The following is a 21,033-nucleotide window of genomic DNA, read 5'->3' on the forward strand; positions in this document are numbered from 1 at the left end:
AAGGTGGCAGGTTATAAAATTAATACTCAGAAATCAGAGGCATTTTTATACACCAAAAATGATCTGTCTGAAAGAGAAATTAAGAAAATAATCCCTGGCCCTGGTCGGTTGGCTCAGTGGTAGAGCGTAGGCCTGGCATGCAGAAGTCCCGGGTTCGATTCCTGGCCAGGGCACACAGGAGAAGTGCCCATCTGCTTCTCGACCCCTCCCCCTCTCCTTCCTCTCTGTCTCTCTCTTCCCCTCCCGCAGCCGAGGCTCCATTGGAGCAAAGATGGCCTGGGCACTGGGGATGGCTCCTTGGCCTCTGCCCCAGGCACTAGAGTGGCTCTGGTCACAACAGAGCGACGCCCCAGAGGGGCAGAGCATCGCCCCCTGGTGGGCAGAGCGTTGCCCCTTGGTGGGCGTGCCAAGTGGATCCCGGTCGGGCACATGCGGGAGTCTGTCAGACTGTCTCTCCCCGTTTCTAGCTTCAGAAAAATACAAAAAATAAAAATAAAAAAATAAAAAAGAAAAAAGAAAATAATCCCTGCCTGACCAGGAGGTGGTGCGCAGTGAATAGAGCGTCAGACTGGGATGCAGAGGACCCAAGTTCGAGAACCCGAGGTCACTAGCTAGGGCGCAGAGTCATTTGGTTTGAGCAAAAGCTCACTAGCTTGGACCCAAGGTCACTGGCTTGAGCAAGGGGTTACTCGGTCTGCTGTAGCCCCATGGTCAAGGCACATATGAGAAAGCAATCAAGCAATGCAAAACTAATGATTGATGCTTCTCATCTCTCTCCATTCCTGTCTGTCTGTCCCTGTCTATCCCTCTGTCTCTTAAAGAAAAAAATTTAAAAAAAGAAAACAATCCCCTTCACTATTGCAACAAAAAAAATAAAGTATCCTAGGAGTAAATTTAACCAAGGAGGTTAAAGACTTATACTCGGAAAATTATAAAACATTGATAAAAGAAATCAAGGAAGATACAAACAAGTGGAAGCATATACCATGTTCATGGTTAGAAAGAATAAACATCATTAAAATTTCCATATTACCCAAAGCAATTTATAAATTCAATGCAATTCCTATTATACTACCAATGACATACTTCAAAAATATAGAACACATATTCCAAAAATTCATATGGAACCAAAAAAGAACATGAATAGCCTCAGCAATCTTGAAAAAGAAGAATAAAGTTGGTAGTATCACACTTTCCTGATGTCAAGTTATACTATGAGGCCATTTTACTCAAAACAGCTTGGTACTGGCATAAGAACAGATATATAGATCAATGGAATAGAACAGACAACCCAGAAATAAACTTGTACCTTTATGAACAATTGATATTTGACTAGGGTGGTAATAGCATACAATGGAGTAAAGACAGTCTCTTTAACAAATGGTGTTGGGAAAATAGGACAGCTACTTGCAAAAAAATAAAACTATACCACCAACTTACACTATTCACAAATATAAACTCAAAATGGATAAAAGACTGAAATGTAAGTCATGAAACCATAAGCATCCTAGAGAAAAACATAGGCAATAAGCTCTCTGACATCACTCACAGCAATATATGCTGCTATATCTCCACGGGCAAGGGAAACAAAGGACAGGTTAAACAAATGGGATTATAAAAAACTAAAAAGCTTTTGCACAGCTAAAGATAACATGAACAAAATAAAAAGGCAAACCACACAATGGAGAACATATTCGACAATATGTCTGATAAGGGGTTAATAACCAAAATTTATAAAGAACTTGTAAAACTCAATACCAGGAAGAGAAACAATCCAATCAAAAAATGGGCAAAAGAAATGAATAGACACTTCTCCAAAGAGGACATACAGATGGCCAATAGACATATGAAAAAATGCTCAACAGCACTAATCATTAGAGAAATTCAAATTAAAACCATAATGAAATACCACCTCACACCAGTCAGAATGGTGCTCATTAGCAAAGTAACACATAATAAGTGCTGACAAGGATGTGGAGAAAAGGGAACCCTCCTGCACTGCTGGTGGGAATGCAGACTGGTGCAGCTACTATGGAAAACATTATGGAGATTCCTCAAAAAATTAAAAATGGAAGTGCGTTTTGACCCAGCTATCCCACTTTTAGGAATATATCCCAAGAATACTATATCAATGATTCAAAAGGAGAAATGCACCCCCATGTTCATTGCAGCATTGTTTACAATGGCCAAGATCTGGAAATATCCCAAGTATCCATGAGTGGATGAGTGGAATAAAAAGTAGTGGTAGTGACGTCAGAGAAATGGCACCATGAGGAGTGCTCCCGATACCTCTCCCTGAAACTTCAACAAATTCAACAACTAGAGACAGAAAAACAATCTCAGGAACATCTGAAATACACATACATCAAACAAAGATACGGTTGGGTGAAAAGGTGGCTGAATATATAATACACTCTGAAGGAAATAAGATGGAGAACGGAGTATTCCGCTTTCCTCACTGACCTGAGCACGGGCTGCTTTCACTTGGAACTGAGAGAAAGCGAGGGATGGGGGTGCGGAAAAAGGTGGGCTAGGGCAGAGACGTTCAAGCCAAGGAGAGAGTGTGCCCTCAGATCAGCTCACGTGGAGCTAATGCCAGCGGCAGACCATGGCAGAGGTGGGTGAGCAGTTTCCTTGTTTACTCCCGGTATCCCAGTCGGCGAGCATGAGCAGTATGTGAGTGGATCCACCTGGTGCTTCGGGCGTGGGTACCCATGTTCCCAGATGGAGGGGATGGGTTGGAGATTGTCAGTAGTGACCCTCTGAGTGGGATGTGACCAGAGTTTCTGAATAATCCCGGCTTCCCAAACAACAGCATGCGGGAAGTGCACGAAAGCCAGCTTCCCTACACCCGGACTTGTCTGGGCTCTGGGAAAATGGACTCTCCCATTGTTGGAGCCTGAAAATGCTAACAAGCCCTGCCTACTGACAGGACTGAGGCCTAGTTTATCTCATCACCATAGCGACATAACAGCAAATCTCTGCCTCAGTGCCACAGGGCAGAACCTGGGTACAGTGCCACCGGCCAAAAAGAGAAGAAAAAAAAAAGGAAGAAGATAATGTCTCAAAACCAGGAAAAATCCAGTCTTTATAACTTTTTCCATTTTTTTTCTTGTATTTTTTATCTTTTTTTTTTTTCTTTCCACCTTGGTCATTTTATCCTCTTTCCATTCTATTCTTTTCTTTTCTTTTTAAACATTATTACCCACAGGTGTTACATTTTTCCATTCTTTTTTTTTCTATGAATGTTACATTCCAAAAAACAATTTTTTTCTCTCTCTCTTTCTTTTTTTCCCTTTCACTTTTTCTTTCATTTGAATCTCACCCACAAACAAATTATTTTATTCTGGATTCAAATTTTTTCTTTGTGGCATTTTGTGCACTTTTTACTTCACTTTTTATCTCTTTAGCATTACCTCCAACACTGGCTCTCCATTCTATAGCTTTTGTGCCACTTAATACAATAGAATTTTCATTTTTCACTGTATTTTTTTCTTTTTCTTTTCTCTTACACTATTTCTCTCATTTGACCAACATTTACAAACAAATTATTTTATTCTTGATCCAAATTTATTCATTGTGGCATTTTTGGGGTTTTTGCCTTGCTTTTTGCCTCTTTGTCACTCCCCCCCAACCCAGGCCCTCCGTTCTACATATTTTTGTTCCACTTCGCACAATAGAATTTTCAGTTTTTCACTGCATTTTCTCAAAAACAATTTTTTAAATAAACTCAGTGTTATTAACAATACCACTCTCAAATGCCATTAAAGAAAAAGAAATCGAATATCAAGGATACAAAAGACAGCGATGTAGCTCAGATAGATGAGAAAAAATCTATAGAAAAAAATTTCAATAGCTTAGAAACCTTGAAATTAAATGACAGAGAATTTATAATTGAAGTCCTAAGAAGACTCAGGGATATACAAGAAAGCACAGAAAGGCAATTTAGGGAGCTCAAAAAACAATTCAATGAACAGAAAGAATACTTCACCAAGAAATTGGAACTATGAAAACGAATCAAACAGAGATGAAAAACTCAATTCATGAACTGAAAAATGAGGTAACAAGCTTAGCCAATAGAATAGGCCAGATAGAGGAGAGAATTAGTGACATAGAAGACAGGCAACTAGAGGTACTACAGAGAGAAGAGAAGAGAGCTCATGAATTAAAAAAAATGAGATAGCCCTACAGGAATTAGTCTGACTCCATCAGAAAGAATAACATAAAAAAATGGGTATATCAGAAGGAGAAGAGAGAGAAAATAGAATGGAGAACATATTCAAACAAATAATAGAGAACTTCCCAAGCCTGTGGAAAGAACTAAAGCCTCGAATTCTAGAAGCAAACAGAACACTGAGTTATCTTTTTTTTTTTTTTTTTTTGTATTTTTCTGAAGCTGGAAACGGGGAGAGACAGTCAGACAGACTCCCGCCTCAGTCCAACCGGGATCCACCCGGCACGCCCACCAGGGGCGACGCTCTGCCCACCAGGGGGCAATGCTCTGCCCCTCCGGGGCATCGCCCTGCCGCGACCAGAGCCACTCTAGCGCCTGGGGCAGAGGCCAAGGAGCCATCCCCAGCACTCGGGCCATCTTTGCTCCAATGGAGCCTCGCTGCGGGAGGGGAAGAGAGAGACAGAGAGGAAGGAGGGGGGGTGGAGAAGCAAATGGGCGCTTCTCCTATGTGCCCTGGCCGGGAATCGAACCCGGGTCCCCCGCACGCCAGGCCGACACTCTACCGCTGAGCCAACCGGCCAGGGCACACTGAGTTATCTTAACCCTAACAGACCTACTCCAAGGCACATCATAATGAAATTGGCACAAACCAATGACAAAGAAAAAAATCTCAAGGCAGCCAGAGAAAAGAAGAATAAAACATATAAAGGAAGTTCCATTAGATTGTCAACAGATTTCTTAGCAGAAACTATACAAGCTAGAAGAGAGTGGACCCCAATATTTAAATTTCTGAAAGAGGCCTGACCTGTGGTGGCACAGTGGATAAAGCGTCGACCTGGAAATGCTGAGGTCGCCGGTTCGAAACCCTGGGTTTGCCTGGTCAAGGCACATGTGGGAGTTGATGCTTCCAGCTCCTCCCCACCTTCTCTCTCTGTCTCTCTCTCTCCCTTTCTCTCTCCTCTCTAAAATGAATAAATAAAAAAAAACCCAAAAAATAAAAAATAAATTTCTGAAAGAGAGGAACTTCCAGCCAAGAATACTATACCCATCAAAGCTATCCTTCAAATACAAAGGAGAAATAAAAACATTCACAGATACAGAAAAGATGAGGGAATTTACCACCAGAAAACACCCACTTCAGGAAATACTAAAGGGGGTTTTCCAACCAGACACAAAGAACAAAACAAAACAAAACTACAAGTAAAAGCTGCATCAAGATCACAATAAAAACAAGATTAATTTGTGACAAAGAAACAAAAAAGGGGAGAGGACAAAAATTAAACAGTAGCAAAGGAGGATGGAATGCAGAAGCACTAATGAGATAATGTACTACAATGAACATGATATGTTTGCTTTTCATTACTTAATGGTAACCACCCCTAAAAAACCCAACACAGAAGTACATGGCTTGAAAAAAGAAGTAACAGAGAAAAGAAGTATGAATTACAATGAAACAAAAACAAATGATAGAAAAATAAAAGAGAAGAACCAGACAAGATACAAAACTATCAAAAAGCAATATATAAAATGGCAATAGGAAACCCTCAAATGTCAATAATTACACTAAATGCAAGTGGATTGAACTCACCAAAAGACACAGAATAGTAGAATGGATTAAAAAAGAAAATCTAACTATATGCTGCCTACAAGAAACACATCTAAAAGGATAAAAACAAAGGATAAAAATAAATTCAAAATGAAAGGTTGAAAAACAATACTCCAAGCAAATAACATAAAAAAAAGCAAGTATAGCAGTACTCATATCTAACAATGCTGACTACAAGACAGCAAAGGTAATTAGAGACAAAAATGGTCATTTCATAATAATAAAGGGGACACTGAATCAAGAAGACATAACACTTCTTAATATATATGCACCAAACCAAGGAGCACCAAAATATATAAGACAGCTACTGACTGACCTAAAAACAAAAACTGATAAAAATACAATCATACTTGGAGACCTCAATACACTGCTGATGGCTCTAGATCAGGGGTCCCCAAACTTTTTACACAGGGGGCCAGTTCACTGTCCCTCAGACCGTTGGAGGGCCGCCACATACTGTGCTCCTCTCACTGACCACCAATGAAAGAGGTGCCCCTTCCAGAAGTGTGGCAGGGGGCTGGATAAATGGCCTCAGGGGGCTGCATGTGGCCCACGGGCCGTAGTTTGGGGATGCCTGCTCTAGATCATTCATCCAAACAGAAAATCAATAAAGAAATATTGGCCTTAAATGAAACACTAGAACAACTGGACATGATAGACATCTACAAGACATTTCATCACAAAGTGCCAGAGTATACATTTTTCTCTAGTGTACATGGAACACTCTCAAGAATTGACCATATGTTGGGCCACAAAAATAACATTAACAAATTCAGATAGATTGAAATTATACCAAGTATATTTTTGATCATAAAGCCTTGAAACTAGAATTCAACTGCAAAAAAGAGGTAAACAAACCCACAAAAATGTGGAAACTAAACAACATACTTTAAAAAAATGAGTGGGTTAAAGAAGAAATAAGCACAGAGATAAAAACAATACATACAGGCAAACGAAAATAACAATACTACATATCAGAATCACTGGGATGCAGCAAAAGCAGTAATAAGAGGGAAGTTCATATCACTACAGGCCTATATGAACAAACAAGAGAGAGCCCAAGTAAACCACTTAACTTCTCATCTTAAGGAACTAGAAAAAGAAGAACAAAGACAACCCAGAACCAGGAGAAGAAAGAAAATAATAAAAATCAGAGCAGAAATACACAAAATAGAGAACAGAAAAACTATAGAAAAAAAATTAATAAAACAAGGAGCTGGTTCTTTGTAAAGATCAACAAAATTGACAAACCATAACAAGACTCACCAAGGAAAAAAGAGAAAGGATTCATATAAACAAAAATCCAAAATGAAAGAGGAGAAATCACCACAGATATAGATATACAAAGAATTATTGTAGAGTACTATGAAAAACTATATGCCACCAAATTTAACAATATAGAAGAAATGGATAAATTCCTAGAACAATACAATCTTCATAGACTGAGTCATGAAGAAGCAGAAAGCCTAAACAGACCCATAAGCAGGGAGGAAATAGAAACAACTATTAAAAACCTCCCCAAAAATAAAAGTCCAGGGCCAGACAGCTATACTAGTGAATTCTATCAAACATTCAAAGAAGACTTGGTTCCTTTTCTACTCAAAGTCTTCCAAAAAATTGAAGAAGAAGCAATACTGCCAAACACATTTTATGTGGCCAACATAACCCTCATACCAAAACCTGGCAAGGACTACACAAAAGAAGAAAACTACAGACCAATATCTCTAATGAATACAGATGCTAAAATACTAAACAAAATACTAGCAAATCGAATACAACAACATATTAAAAAAAATAATTCATCATGATCAAATGGGATTCATCCCAGAATCACAAGGATGGTTCAACAGTAAAACGGTTAATGTAATACACCATATGAACAAAACAAAGAACAAAAACCATATGATCTTATCAGTAGATGCAGAAAAGGCATTTGATAAAATAGAATATCATTTTATGTTTAAAACACTTAACAAAATGGGTATAGAAGGAAAGTATCTCAACATAATGATGGCCATCTATGATAAACTATCAGCTAACATCATTATTAAAAGGCATAAAACTGAGGACTTTCCCCCTAAAATCAGGAACAAGACAAGGTTCACTCTCTCCACTCTTATTCAACGTAGTGCTGAAAGTTCTAGCCAGAGCAATCAGACAAGAGAAAGGAATAATAGGCATTCATATTGGGAAAGAAGAAGTAAAGGTTTCACTTTTTGCAGATGTTATGATCCTGTACATCGAAAACCCCAAAGACTCCACAGAAAGAGTTCTAGAAACAATAAACCAATACAGTAAGGTCACAGGATCAAAATTAATATACAAAAATCCATTTCCTTCCTATATGCCAACAATGAAACATCAGAAAACAAGCTCAAAAAACAATCCCCTTCATGGTTGCAACAAAAAAAATAAAATACCTAGGAATAAACATAATAAAGAATGTAAAGGATCTATATAATGAAAACTACAAAGCATTGTTAAGGGAAATCGAAAAAGATATGAAATGGAAAAGTATTCCTTGTTCTTGGATAGGAAGAATAAATATAGTCAAAATGACTATATTACCCAAAGCGATATACAAATTTAATGCAATTCCCATCAAAATTCCAATGTCATTTTTTAAAGAAATGGAACAAAAAAATCATCAGGTTTATATGGAACTATCAAAAACCCCAAGTAGCCAGAGCAATCCTAAGGAAAAAGAACAAAGCTGGGAGCATTACAATACTTGACTTAAAATTTTATTATAGAGCCATGACAATCAAAACAGCATGGTATTGGCAGAAAAATAGACACTCAGACCAATGGAAGAGAATAGAAAGCCCAGAAATAAAACCACATGTATATGGTCAAATAATTTTTGATAAAGGGGCCAACAACACACAATGGAGAAAGAAAGCCTCTTCACAGATGGTGCTGGGAAAGCCACATGCAAAAGAATGAAACTTGACTACAGTTTATCCCCTTATACTAAAATTAATTCAAAATGGATCAAAGACCTAAATATAAGACATAAGACCTGAAACAATAAATTACATAGAAGAAAACATAGGTACTAAATTCATGGACCTTGGTTACAAAGAGCACTTTATGAATTTGACTCCAAAGGCAAGGGAAATGAAGGCAAAGATAAATGAATGGGACTACATCAGACTTAGAAGCTTTTGCACAGCAAGAGAAACTGACAACAGAACAGACAGGCAACTAAATGGGAGATGATATTTTCAAACAACAGCTCAGATAAGGGCCTAATATCCAAAATATACAAAGAACTCATAAAACTCAACAACAAACAATCCAATAAAAAAATGGGAAGAGGAGCCCTGGCCGGTTGGCTCAGCGGTAGAGCGTCGGCCTAGCGTGCGGAGGACCCAGGTTTGATTCCCGGCCAGGGCACACAGGAGAAGCACCCATTTGCTTCTCCACCCCTCCGCGTGCCTTCCTCTCTGTCTCTCTCTTCCCCTCCTGCAGCCAAGGCTCCATTGGAGCAAAGATAGACCGGGCGCTGGGGATGGCTCTGTGGCCTCTGCCTCAGGCGCTAGAGTGGCTCTGGTCGCAACATGGTGACGCCCAGGATGGGCAGAGCATCGCCCCCTGGTGGGCAGAGCGTCGCCCCATGGTGGGTGTGCCGGGTGGATCCCGGTTGGGCGCATGCGGGAGTCTGTCTGACTGTCTCTCCCTGTTTCCAGCTTCAGAAAAGTGCAAAAAAAAAAAAAAAAAAAAAGGGAAGAGGACATGAACAGACACTTCTCCCAGGAAGAAATACAAATGGCCAACAGATATATGAAAAGATGCTCATCTTCATTAGTTATTAGAGAAATGCAAATCAAAACTACAATGAGATTCCACCTCACACCTGTTAGATTAGCTATTATCCACAAGACAGGTAATAACAAATGTTGGAGAGGATGTGGAGAAAAAGGAACCCTAATCCACTGTTGGTGGGAATGTAAAGTAGTACAACCATTATGGAAGAAAGTACGGTGGTTCCTCAAAAAATTAAAAATAAAACTACCATATGACCCAGCAATCCTTCTACTGGGAATATACCCCCATAACTCAAAAACATTGGTACGTAAAGACACATGCAGCCCCATGTTCATTGCAGCATTGTTCACAGTGGCCAAGACATAAAAACAACCAAAAAGCCCTTCAATAGATGATTGGATAAAGAAGATGTGGCACATATATACTATGGAATACTACTCAGCCATAAGAAATGATGACATCGGATCATTTACAGCAAAATGGTGGGATCTTGATAACATTATACGAAGTGAAATAAGTAAATCAGAAAAAACCAGGAACTGCATTATTCCATACGTAGGTGGGACATAAAAGTGAAACTAAGAGACATTGATAAGAGTGTGGTGGTTACGGGGGGAGGGGGAGGGGCACAAAGAAAACTAGATAGAAGGTGACAGAGGACAATCTGACTTTGGGTGATGGGTATGCAACATAATTGAATGACAAGATAACCTGGACTTGTTATCTTTGAATATATGTATCCTGATTTATTGATGTCGCCCCATTAAAAAATAAAATTATTAAATAAAATAAAATAAAATGAATAAATAAAAATTTAAAAAAATGATGACATCGGATCATTTACAACATGGATGGACTATGATAACATTATACTGAGTGAAATAAGTAAATCAGAAAAAAGTAAAAACTATATGATTCAATACATAGGTGGGACATATAAATGAGACTCAGAGACATGGACAAGAATGTGATGGTAACGGGGGGGGGGGGGTGGAGGAAGGGGAGGGGCACAAAGAAAACCAGATAGAAGGTGATGGAAGACTATATGACCTTGGGTGATGGGTATGCAACATAATCAAATATCAAAATAACCTGGAGATGTTTTCTCTGAACCTATGTACCCTGATTGATTAATGTCACCCCATTAAAATTAATTAAAAAAAAAAAGGTAGTGGTGCATATACACAATGGAATACTATGGGGCCATAAAAAAGAAGGAAATCTTGCGTTTTGCAGCAACATGGATGGACCTGGAAACTATTATGATAAGTGAAATAAGCCAGGCAGAGAAAGAAAAATATCATATGACCTCACTCATTTGAGGAATCCGACAAAGAATATCAATTGAGTAACAAAATAGAGAGAGAGGTGGAATCAAAGGATCCAGAAGGAAAGCAGACAGAGGGAAAGGGGATGATGACAGGATGATAAGATTGGATGAGAGCAGAAAAGCAAATCCTGGAGGGAAGGGGGGAGGGCATTACAGGGAGGGGGACAAGGATGATGTAGTAGGGAACAGGGGGGAGGGAGGGATGTATTCGGAGGGACACTGGAATCTATGTAAACACAACAAATTAAAATAAAATAAAATTTAAAAAAAGATAACTATAAACAACAATATCAGAATTAGATTATGATCACCCCCTAACAATATTACTGCCCTCAACGTTTTACTGCTACAAATTTGGTATATCAGATGAGAACCTTATCAAATAACCTAAAGCAGCTTGTCTAGATGATAATGAGTATGTGTGTTTTAAAGTGGAAAAGGGAGAAGAGAGCCCTGGCCGGATAGCTCAGTTGATTAGATTACAGCATCTTCCTGAAGTGCAGAGGTGCTGGCTTGATCCCTGGTCAGGGTACATATAAGAGCAGCTGGCTGTTCCTGTCTCTCCCTTGCTCTCTCCCTTTCTCTAAAATCAATAAAATAATCATTGAAAAGGTGGAAGAGAAGAAAATGTGTTATAATGCAGCATACTGAGACTGTTCAAGTATTGGCAAAGTGTCTGCATTAAAAACAGAATACAGTTTGCAAATTTCTCACAACTACCCTGCTATCCTAGTAGAAATACTAGTAATATAGTTTGCCTTTATTCCCCAAATAGCTTCCCCTACAATAAATATTATGCTTCAGGTCAAGTTTTCCTTAAAAACTTTGTATATCTTAATGACAGCCTTTTAAAAATGATCCAAAATATCTCAACATTTAATCTCCCCAAATAATTCAATTTTCTTAGGATAGTTTAGGTCAGACTTCTTCATACCTGTAGACTGTCTTCTCTTGCCTCTTCTTTTGGATTCACTATCTTGGAGGGAAAGTTTTGAAGCAACATTTAGAGATCTTGACTTCTCACTTGACTTTGTGGTGATGACTCTGAAATTAGGAAAGGTGGGACTATTTTCTGGTGTATTATTAGCACTTCTCCTGCCTCTGCGTTTTCTACGAGGACTAAGTAGTTCCACAAATACATCTGCTTGCAATGGGCCATGACTTTGGCGAGTAGGACGACTGGCAATTCTTAAAGATTTAGTTTCTGTTGGAGGAGCAGATCTTATCTTTCTTAGGCTTCTACCAGTAGTTCTAGAAGAAACAGTTGTTTTGGGTGTACTCTGCTGACTCCTTGAAGAATATCTTCTAGGATCTTGTTGTTGGCCACATCTTGAAAAAGAAGAGTTAAATCTCCCTCTTGTTTTGATTGGCAGTCTAACCTGTGGTCTTCCTCGTTTTGGTGGGCTATAAGTATTGTTAGAAAACACAATTATTGTACAGAACAATGATGAGTATACAATTACTTCTATTTCCCTTGTTCTAGTACTTAGCCAATGGGTTCTATACGTATTACTTTTCTATACACTGAGACTTATCCTATAGCCAATTCTTTATACTTAGAGCTAACAAAATTTCTATGGAAATCTAAAATGTGCTTCCATATATTTCCTTGTAATATAAAGAGGATTTTTATTATTTTTTTAGTAACTCCAGAACATCACTATGAAAATCAAATTCTAAGTAAAATCTATAGGAGAACCAGTAAACAGACTTAATCATATTAAAAATTTAGAGTGATAAACTAATCTTAAAATGCAAATCTTTTGTCTCATTATCACTATTCATTACCATTGATACTGAGGTAACCTACAGTTTTGGCAAATAGCTGCCACTAAGGTAGCCTTAAACCTGTTGTTCCTGAATACCAAGCCAAGAACCTCTTTGCCATCTTTTGAGTCTACTGAAAAATATAAAACTAGATTCAATCTTTTAACTGCCTTTATGTTGTAAACAAAGATGAAATAATCTCTTTAAGCCTTCATTTATTTATCTCTACATATACCTAGACTTCCAGTTTACCTAAAATATTTCCAAGAATTTTCTAGCCTGACCAGACAGTGGCACAGTGGTTATAGCGTCAGACTGGGATGCTAAGTACCCAGGTTCAAAACCCTGAGGTCGCTGACTTGAGCAATGGGTCACTCGCTCTGCTGTAGCTCCCTCCATCAAGGCACATATGAAAAAGCAATCACTGAACAACTAAGGTGCTGCAATGAAGAACTGATGCTTCTCATCTCTCTCCCTTTCTGTTTGTCTATCTCTATCTGTTCCTCTCTCTGTCTCAAAAAAAAAAAAAAAAAAAAAAAAGAATTTTCCAGATTCTTCACCATCTTTGTGCTTAACATAAATATAGCCCTTATAAGCTACAGGGACTATGGCTCCTGCTAGTTGGAGCTATTAAGAAACCACTTGTTTAAAATTGATGGGGTAGGTCTCCCTAGACAATAGCCTTTTTAAAAAAAAGATTTTATTTATTGATTTTTAGAGACAGGATGGAGAGAGAGTAAGGGAAAGAGAGGAGTGGGAAGCATCAACTCATAGTAGTTGCTTCCCATATGTGCCTTGATGGGGCAAGCGCAGGGATTCAAACCAGTAACCTCAGTATACCAGGTCAATGCTTTAACTACTGTGCCACCACAGGTCAGGCAGACAGTGGTCTTTTTGTACTTTGTTAGTTCTAGGTTGCTCTTGCTTCACATTCACTTTCCTGATTCCACCTGAGTGGTGTTCAAATGTTAAAACGGGGGGGAGAGGTGTTTAGGGACAAATAAGAAGAGACTGCCCAATTGCTGGCGTAGTAGGAATGACTGGGGCCTAAGCCGACTGACTAGGCCTGGGTGATATACTGTGCTAAGTTGCAGAATACTTGGTTATATGACAGTATAGAACTTGTTTCTGGGTGCTGATGTGATAGGAATATAAAAATATAATGTGCTTCCCTGGCATCTCTCTCTCTCTGTAGACTGCTAAGGTCACCAAACCTTACACCTAGGTATAACTCTTTGGAAAAGTTAACAGAGGCATTGGAAAGGTGCATCCATCTTTATCTTATGAATATCCTCTGGCTTGTTCATTTGCTGCTTTAGGAATAAAATGAAGTAAAATTAATTTTGATGTAGGTCTGATTGGTATTCCTGTCCAAACTTGAACTCACACTTGACTTTATGATTTGGCTAAGTTCACACAGCTATACTCCCTTGAGAAAAATTCAAATGTTTATAATACATAAAGCAAGGGTAACGTTAAGCTACTACATTATATACTAGTTTTAAAAAAAGATGGACTCTAACCACTCCATTTGTATTGGAGTAGTCAAGAGATTGTCTAGTTAAGACTCACAAACCCTCATTTTATTGTATGTTAGCATTTACCTGACTACTTCTTCTTCTTGAGAGTCATCTTCATCTTGCTCTATCTCATACTCTTCCTCCTCACTTTGATCCTCTTCATCATCATCACTAACTTCATCATCCTCACCTTCCATACTGTCTTCCAACTCTTCATCACTTTCCAAGGATGGTCTCTGTCTAGAGGAGAGTCTTCTAGAACGTTGCTTTGGCCGACACTCTGGACAAAACCAATCTCCTTCAGGTACAGTCTGACAAATCACATAAATGTTCATTAATCATCTGTCATTCAAAATCTTAATGTCTCAATTCTAATCTAAGGATCAGAAGAAGAAAAAATACCTTAAGCTTTGGTCGAACACAGTAGGTATGATGACCCCGATCACAGCCATCACAAAGTACCATGTTTTCAGCATCGCCCTTCTTTCGGCAGATCTTACAACGAGCATTCAGTATAGATTTAGACCATACCACACTACGATCCAAGGTGGAGAGGTGAAGAAAAACCTGGGATAGACTAGCAGAAGAAAGAAGAGACTCTCTCCAGCGGTCCAGGACTGTTTTATAAGAACGCCCACTGTCACTGGCATCTTAAATGAAAAGGGAAAGTGGTTAAAATTTCTAGGCCAGTGGTTGGCAAACTCAACAGAGCCAAATATCAACAGTGCAACGATTGAAATTTCTTTTGAGAGCCAAATTTTTTAAACTTAAACTATATAGGTAGGTACACTATTATTAACTTAATTAGGGTACTCCTAAGCTGGCCACACTCAAGGGGCCAAAGGTCCAAAAAGCCGCATGTGGCTCGCGAGCCACAGTTTGCTGACCACTGTTCTAGGTGAACCCTAGATGTCTCCTAGAACTATTCTCTTGGTAGTTTAAACAGATAAATTTTACAGTTCTTCTCTTGTAATACTTAACAAAAATACCATGTTGATATTAAAAACAAGAACCTCATGTTAAAGAAAACATTTTCTGAGCCACATTTTGCTTATGTTAAATCTGTATATCAAATGCCTGGGGATTACAATAGTAAAAAAAACCAAAAACAGCTTAGGCAGTGTGGTCTCTATCTAATCTTTTTAATAAATGTTGATATAATTTAGAAAACTGGCTAAATATGGTTACGAGTCAGCTATGATTCATTTGAACCAAGCATGTTACCTCTTCAGTTTCAGATAAAAGACTGCTTTCAGTTAAATATCAATCATGTATGAGGTTTCTTTTGAAGCTAATAAAATGTTCTGAAAATATGTATAGTAGTGAATGGCTATACAACTGTGAACACACTAAAAACTACTGAATTGTATACTTTAAAGGGAGGAATTTTATATATGTGAATTATATCTCAATATAGCTGTTATTAAAAATATCAATTAAGTAAAAATGGCAACTATATTGTCTTCTATCTCTAAGAAAATGTTATTTTTAAAGCAAGGTAAATAAAAAATATTAATACCCCCTAAAATGAACTTTCAGCACCAATATTTATATAGAAATATTTGAAACCTTCTGTCATTAACAACATCGTCCCTGGTCTAAAATATTTAAGAGTCATTCTACTAGACACCATTAATCTAGGTAGTCTGTCATTTTGTAAATAGCATGTGATTTCATCTTTAATTAAATTTTAACATTGCCACCACCTTAGTTTTCCTAAGAACTATTTATATTTAATTATGAAGGGCCTACCATATCATGTCAAAATTCTGCAAGGTATGTAAGACTCCATGCATAGTTTGGTCCTATCATGCCATATTTCCTATTATTATCCTCAAATAAAACATCTTGGGTGGTAGCATAATGATTAAGAGAATGTGAACTCTAGTCAATCTGCCTTGAGGTGAGTACTAGCTCCTCTATGTGAGCCTGGGCAACTTATTTAACCTCTCCCTCTATGCCTCAGAGTCTTCAACAGTCATACGTGAATAGTATCTAACTCAGGCAAATGTTGGAAAGATTAAATGACAAAATACATGTATGACATGTAAACTGACTGGCACAGAGTAAATGCTATTATTATCATCATTCCTGCATTACACTGTTCCTCCCATGTGCAGCACTTTGGAAATTGCTCGTCTGGACCTTGGTGTTGGGTAGAAAGAAGAAGTAAAGATATCCTAGGAATATATAACTATAAGTAGAGCCTTGAACAGGTTTAAGATCTGAAAAGCCATAAGCTAAGATCTTATAGTGGTCCAGGGTTGGTAGTGAATGGTAGAATCAAGTATAAATCTTTGCAAAGTCCATAGATCAAGTTCTGACGAATGAGTTAGTAGAAAAAACCCACAAAGCACATGTGGAAACAAAACACTATAAGCAAAAGCCAGCAGACTCTGACCCATAAAGACTTGAGATATTAGAATTACAAACAATATAAAACAACTTTGTTTTAAGAAATGATCACTTGAAAATATGAGTAAATAAACAGTTTGTAAAAGCATTAGAATGTCTAAAAATAATAGAGATTAATCATTTAATGGGAGAGGGAAAAAATGGATGGTTCAAATGGCTCCTCAAAGTTAAAGAGAAATATTAACAAAGTGGGAAATAAATATAATACACTCCATTTAACTTATTTCCATACTCTCATTTTGTACTTTCTGTTTATCTTGTTATTTATTTTTTAATTAAAAAAAATTTTTTTAAGTGAGAGGAGGGGAGATAGACAGACTTCTACAAGCACACTGCCTGGCAACCCCCATCTCGGGCTGATGCTCAAATCAACTAAGCTGTCCTCAGTGCCTGGGGCTGACGCTCAGACCAACTGAGCCACTGGCTGCGGGAGGAGAAGAGGCAGAGAAAGGGGAGTGCGAGGGGAAGAGAAGCAAATGGTCACTTTTCCTGTGTGCCCTAACTGGGCATTGAATCCAGGACTTCCACACACTAGGCCAATGCTCTAATGGCTGAGTCAACTGGCCAGGGACTAACTTGGTTTTTTATATAAGGCTGCCTGAAAAGTTCTGGCTTGAGTGGGACCTCCAAGAAAGGAGACAATAAGAACTGCTAATTCAAAGATCTTAAATCTTTCTGGATAAATCAGAGGCCAATGTCAGAGTGGGGAAAAAAGACAAATTATGAAGAACTTTTGGAACCTTGAGAATCAGTCTGAATGGTTCTTAACTCAAAGGTTGATGAAACACAAAATGGGTTTTGATGAAAGAAGTGTTTTAAAAAAAATCAAACCAGTGGTAGCTCAAAGTCCAATTTTTATTTCACCTACTCCTATCTACTTTAAAATATTCTAAATATAAAGACCCAGGTTTGAAGCCCTGAGGGCGCCGGCTTGAGCGTGGGCTCATCTGGCAAAAAAATATATTAAAAAATACATATTCTAAATATAAAATAAATATATATTGATGCCTACATTTTCCTTTCATATAATATTTAAATAAAAATAAAAAAAACAGTATTTACTACTGATTCCATTTTCCTGTTAATTTAAAAAAATATATTAAACCTTGCTTCTTCAGATTATACAATGCTCACAGGCAGAAATGTCTTTTCTCTTTTCTCTTCCATTATACTAGCACAGATAAACTCAAGAAATTACTAAATGAAAGAATTTTACTAATATAAACTATTGGTAGAGTCATATCAAATACTACACTGGGAGGTTTAATACTGTTGATGGCCACTGTATTGCACACTGTGACCATGCCATGTGGGCTTCTCTAGGAGATCAAACAAGAACTCCAAACCTGGAAATCCCCCTATGCTAGAAAAAAAAAAGCCATGAGTAAATACGATATGCAAAAAGAAATAAACATGCATTCTATAGTTCAGGGGTCCCCAAACTTTTTACACAGGGGGCCAGTTCACTGTCCCTCAGACCATTGGAGGGCCGGACTATAAAAAAACTATGAACAAATCCCTATGCACACTGCACATATCTTATTTTAAAGTAAAAAAAAACAAAACAGGAACAAATATAATATTTAAAATAAAGAACAAGTAAATTTAAATCAACAAACTGACCAGTATTTAAATGGGAACTATGCTACTCTCACTGACCACCAATGAAAGAGGTGCCCCTTCCAGAAGTGCGGCAGGGGCCGGATAAATGGCCTCAGGGGGCCGCATGTGGCCCGCGGGCCGCAGTTTGGGGACCCCTGCTATAGTTCTTCAATCTTTTCATTACTATCAAAATAAACTAAGATTCATCAATGTTAACTTTTTATATACAGACTTAAAGAGTTTGAATTAGCTGAAGTGTAAAATGTAGAAAGGAAAATGTTAGGAAAATGATATTATACCCTTCCAAAATATCACATCCAAGGTTTTCCTTCAAAAGCTAAATATGCAAACCAGTATTCAGCTATATAGAAAGTAAAATAATTCTTTAAAAAGACAAAATTCTTTTAAGTTAAAAATTTACCATCTCTCACACTAGATTGATCTTCCTCTCTCTTTTTCTTGTCCTTTTTTTTTCTATCTCCCTTTTGATCTTTATCAATTTCTGTGTTACCTAATTTCAAATTGATAAAGTTAGTTTGAGGATGTTTCATTGCTTAAGGGTTTAACCATAAGTATGATTTTACAAATAGCAAAATTGTTAACCTAAATGATTTTCACAAATTTTACCTAAAATAATTAATTGAAATGATTATCTTCCCAAGTTATAAAAAAAGCATAGTTTTATCAATGTGATTAATCTCTAGAATAAAATGGACGTATTAGGGAAGGCAAAACATAAGTAGAATTTTTATTTCTTACTTGCTTCCTCAAGAAACTGAAATAATCTCTGAAGTTCAACTGGGAAAATACCCACTGCAGTTAATTTGCTATGCTGAAAAGTTATCAAGAATGGAGAATTTTTATATTCTATCCAAACATTCAGAAAGTGGAACCACATCTTCTGTCCCAGATTAATGATATTCTAGATTACCTCGCTCCAAATATTCAGACAATCTTAAAACCCCCAGTGGTACGTCAATATCCTCCTGTCCCATTCAAAACAGACTCCTCAAAGTCTTATACATAAAGAGCTACAGATATCAATTTTACTATTAATTTTTTTATGGGGCAGTAATGGTAACATCCATATTATAAATGATTAACATCCGACTTTGACCAACATGTGCCACCAATGTAGTAAGTAAGGTAAGTTGATCTTTTCTTATTTTAAAATTCCAAATTAAAAACATTAAAAAATATATCTTTCAGGATGAAATGACTGTTCTAACATGCTGTGTACAAACCAGCATAAGAACACTGGAGCTCTCATATATCTACCAGATATAAGTTAAAACATCTCCCAATATTAACTTTTTTTCCTTTGTCTAGATAGTTAATAAGATTTTCTGATGAAAATACAGACACACTAAACATTTATTTAATTTGATTTTTTCCCCTTGAATTTATAAACAACTTTAACTGATTGCCATTTCAGAAGTATAAAAATCAGTAGAATTGTGTTTTATCCCTTACCCCTTTTGGAATCATAGGATTAATGAGTAGTAATATCTTACATTTATAAGAGCTACATAATTTACAAATAACATTTAATTGAAATTTTAATTGAATTAATTGCAGCTTCAACATATGGTTGTAAGAAATAATACAGAGAGACCCTTGTACATGTAATTTAATTTAGACAGAAAATATTGAGGAATATTGAAGACTGGGAGATAGGAGTGATATAGTAAATACTAACTATGATACAGATTTGTGAGCTGTTATCATACATATTTAATTTCTTACTAATGCTACTTTCAATGCATAAAGTGAGTTATTAAGCTCATAGTAGAATTAACAATTTATAAAAAATATGAATAGGCTTATTAAAACAATGAGATATTAGCCAGAAGCTCTTCAACTTAAAAAGGGACACTTCACAAATATAGTCACATTCTAAAATGCTGATAGCACATCTACTTTTAAAACTTTGTTCTTACTATTCAATGGGTACCCTGTTTCCCTGAAAATAAGACCTAGTGCAATTTTTTTTCAGGCTTAGAAATATAAGGCCTCCCTTTAAAATAAGACATAGCACGTCTTTAGGAGCAAAAATTAATATAAGACACTGTCTTATTTTCGGGGAAACAGGGTAGATTGTTGTACATGGAAATAGAGTCACCAGAGATTCTTGACGGAATTCAGAGTTTGGCTGGTTATGCTGATGTTTGTGATGACATGACTACAGTATGTAATAAATGTTGATTTTTTTTGTTCAACAATAAATGTGAATTTTTACTCATGGAAAAATAAGACATCCCTTGAAAATAAGACCTAGAGCATCTTTAGAAGCAAAAAATAATATAAGATACTGTCTTATTTTTGGGGAAACAATAATATTCAAATAATTTTTAAAGGATTTTAGTCTATTCAAATTGCTCTTTCAATATGAGACCAAAAAGATATGGTTTTAAAAATTGTTTCTTCTAGTACCCTATTATTGAGATATAAACTATCTTGATCTGATAAATTATAAATTAATTCAACATATCAGAGAGACCACAGGGAAAGAGGGTGACATGAAAATAGATTTGGAACTTGAAACACGTATTTCCTAAAGACATAATGATTATGTTCCTTGATTAGTCCCTAAAAGCATATTAATTTCATAAATTACTGAAACATGATCTAGATCAGGGATCCCCAAACTACGGCCCGCGGGCCACATGCGGCCCCCTGAGGCCATTTATCCGGCCCCCGCTGCACTTCTGGAAGGGCACCTCTTTCATTGGTGGTCAGTGAGAGGAGCATAGTTCCCACTGAAATACTGGTCAGTTTGTTGATTTAAATTTACTTGTTCTTTATTTTAAATATTGTATTTGTTCCCGTTTTGTTTTTTTACTTTAAG

The 21,033-nt window shown here is 37.1% G+C and overlaps 1 protein-coding gene across 3 annotated transcripts in view; it reads right to left on the reverse strand.

Moving 5' to 3' along the window:
- BAZ1A (bromodomain adjacent to zinc finger domain 1A) overlaps window positions 1–21,033 on the reverse strand; it is a 130,335-nt gene that overhangs the window by 15,062 nt on the left and 94,240 nt on the right. For all 3 annotated transcript variants that reach the window (XM_066277713.1, XM_066277712.1, XM_066277711.1), the window contains 3 exons: window positions 14,571–14,818; window positions 14,253–14,479; window positions 11,816–12,285 (listed from right to left, as the gene is read on the reverse strand). In XM_066277713.1, the coding sequence (XP_066133810.1) occupies window positions 11,816–12,285; window positions 14,253–14,479; window positions 14,571–14,818 (945 nt within the window). The remainder of the gene's footprint in view (window positions 1–11,815; window positions 12,286–14,252; window positions 14,480–14,570; window positions 14,819–21,033) is intronic.

This window comes from Saccopteryx bilineata, chromosome 4, assembly GCF_036850765.1.
Source record: "Saccopteryx bilineata isolate mSacBil1 chromosome 4, mSacBil1_pri_phased_curated, whole genome shotgun sequence".
NCBI lineage: Eukaryota > Metazoa > Chordata > Mammalia > Chiroptera > Emballonuridae > Saccopteryx > Saccopteryx bilineata.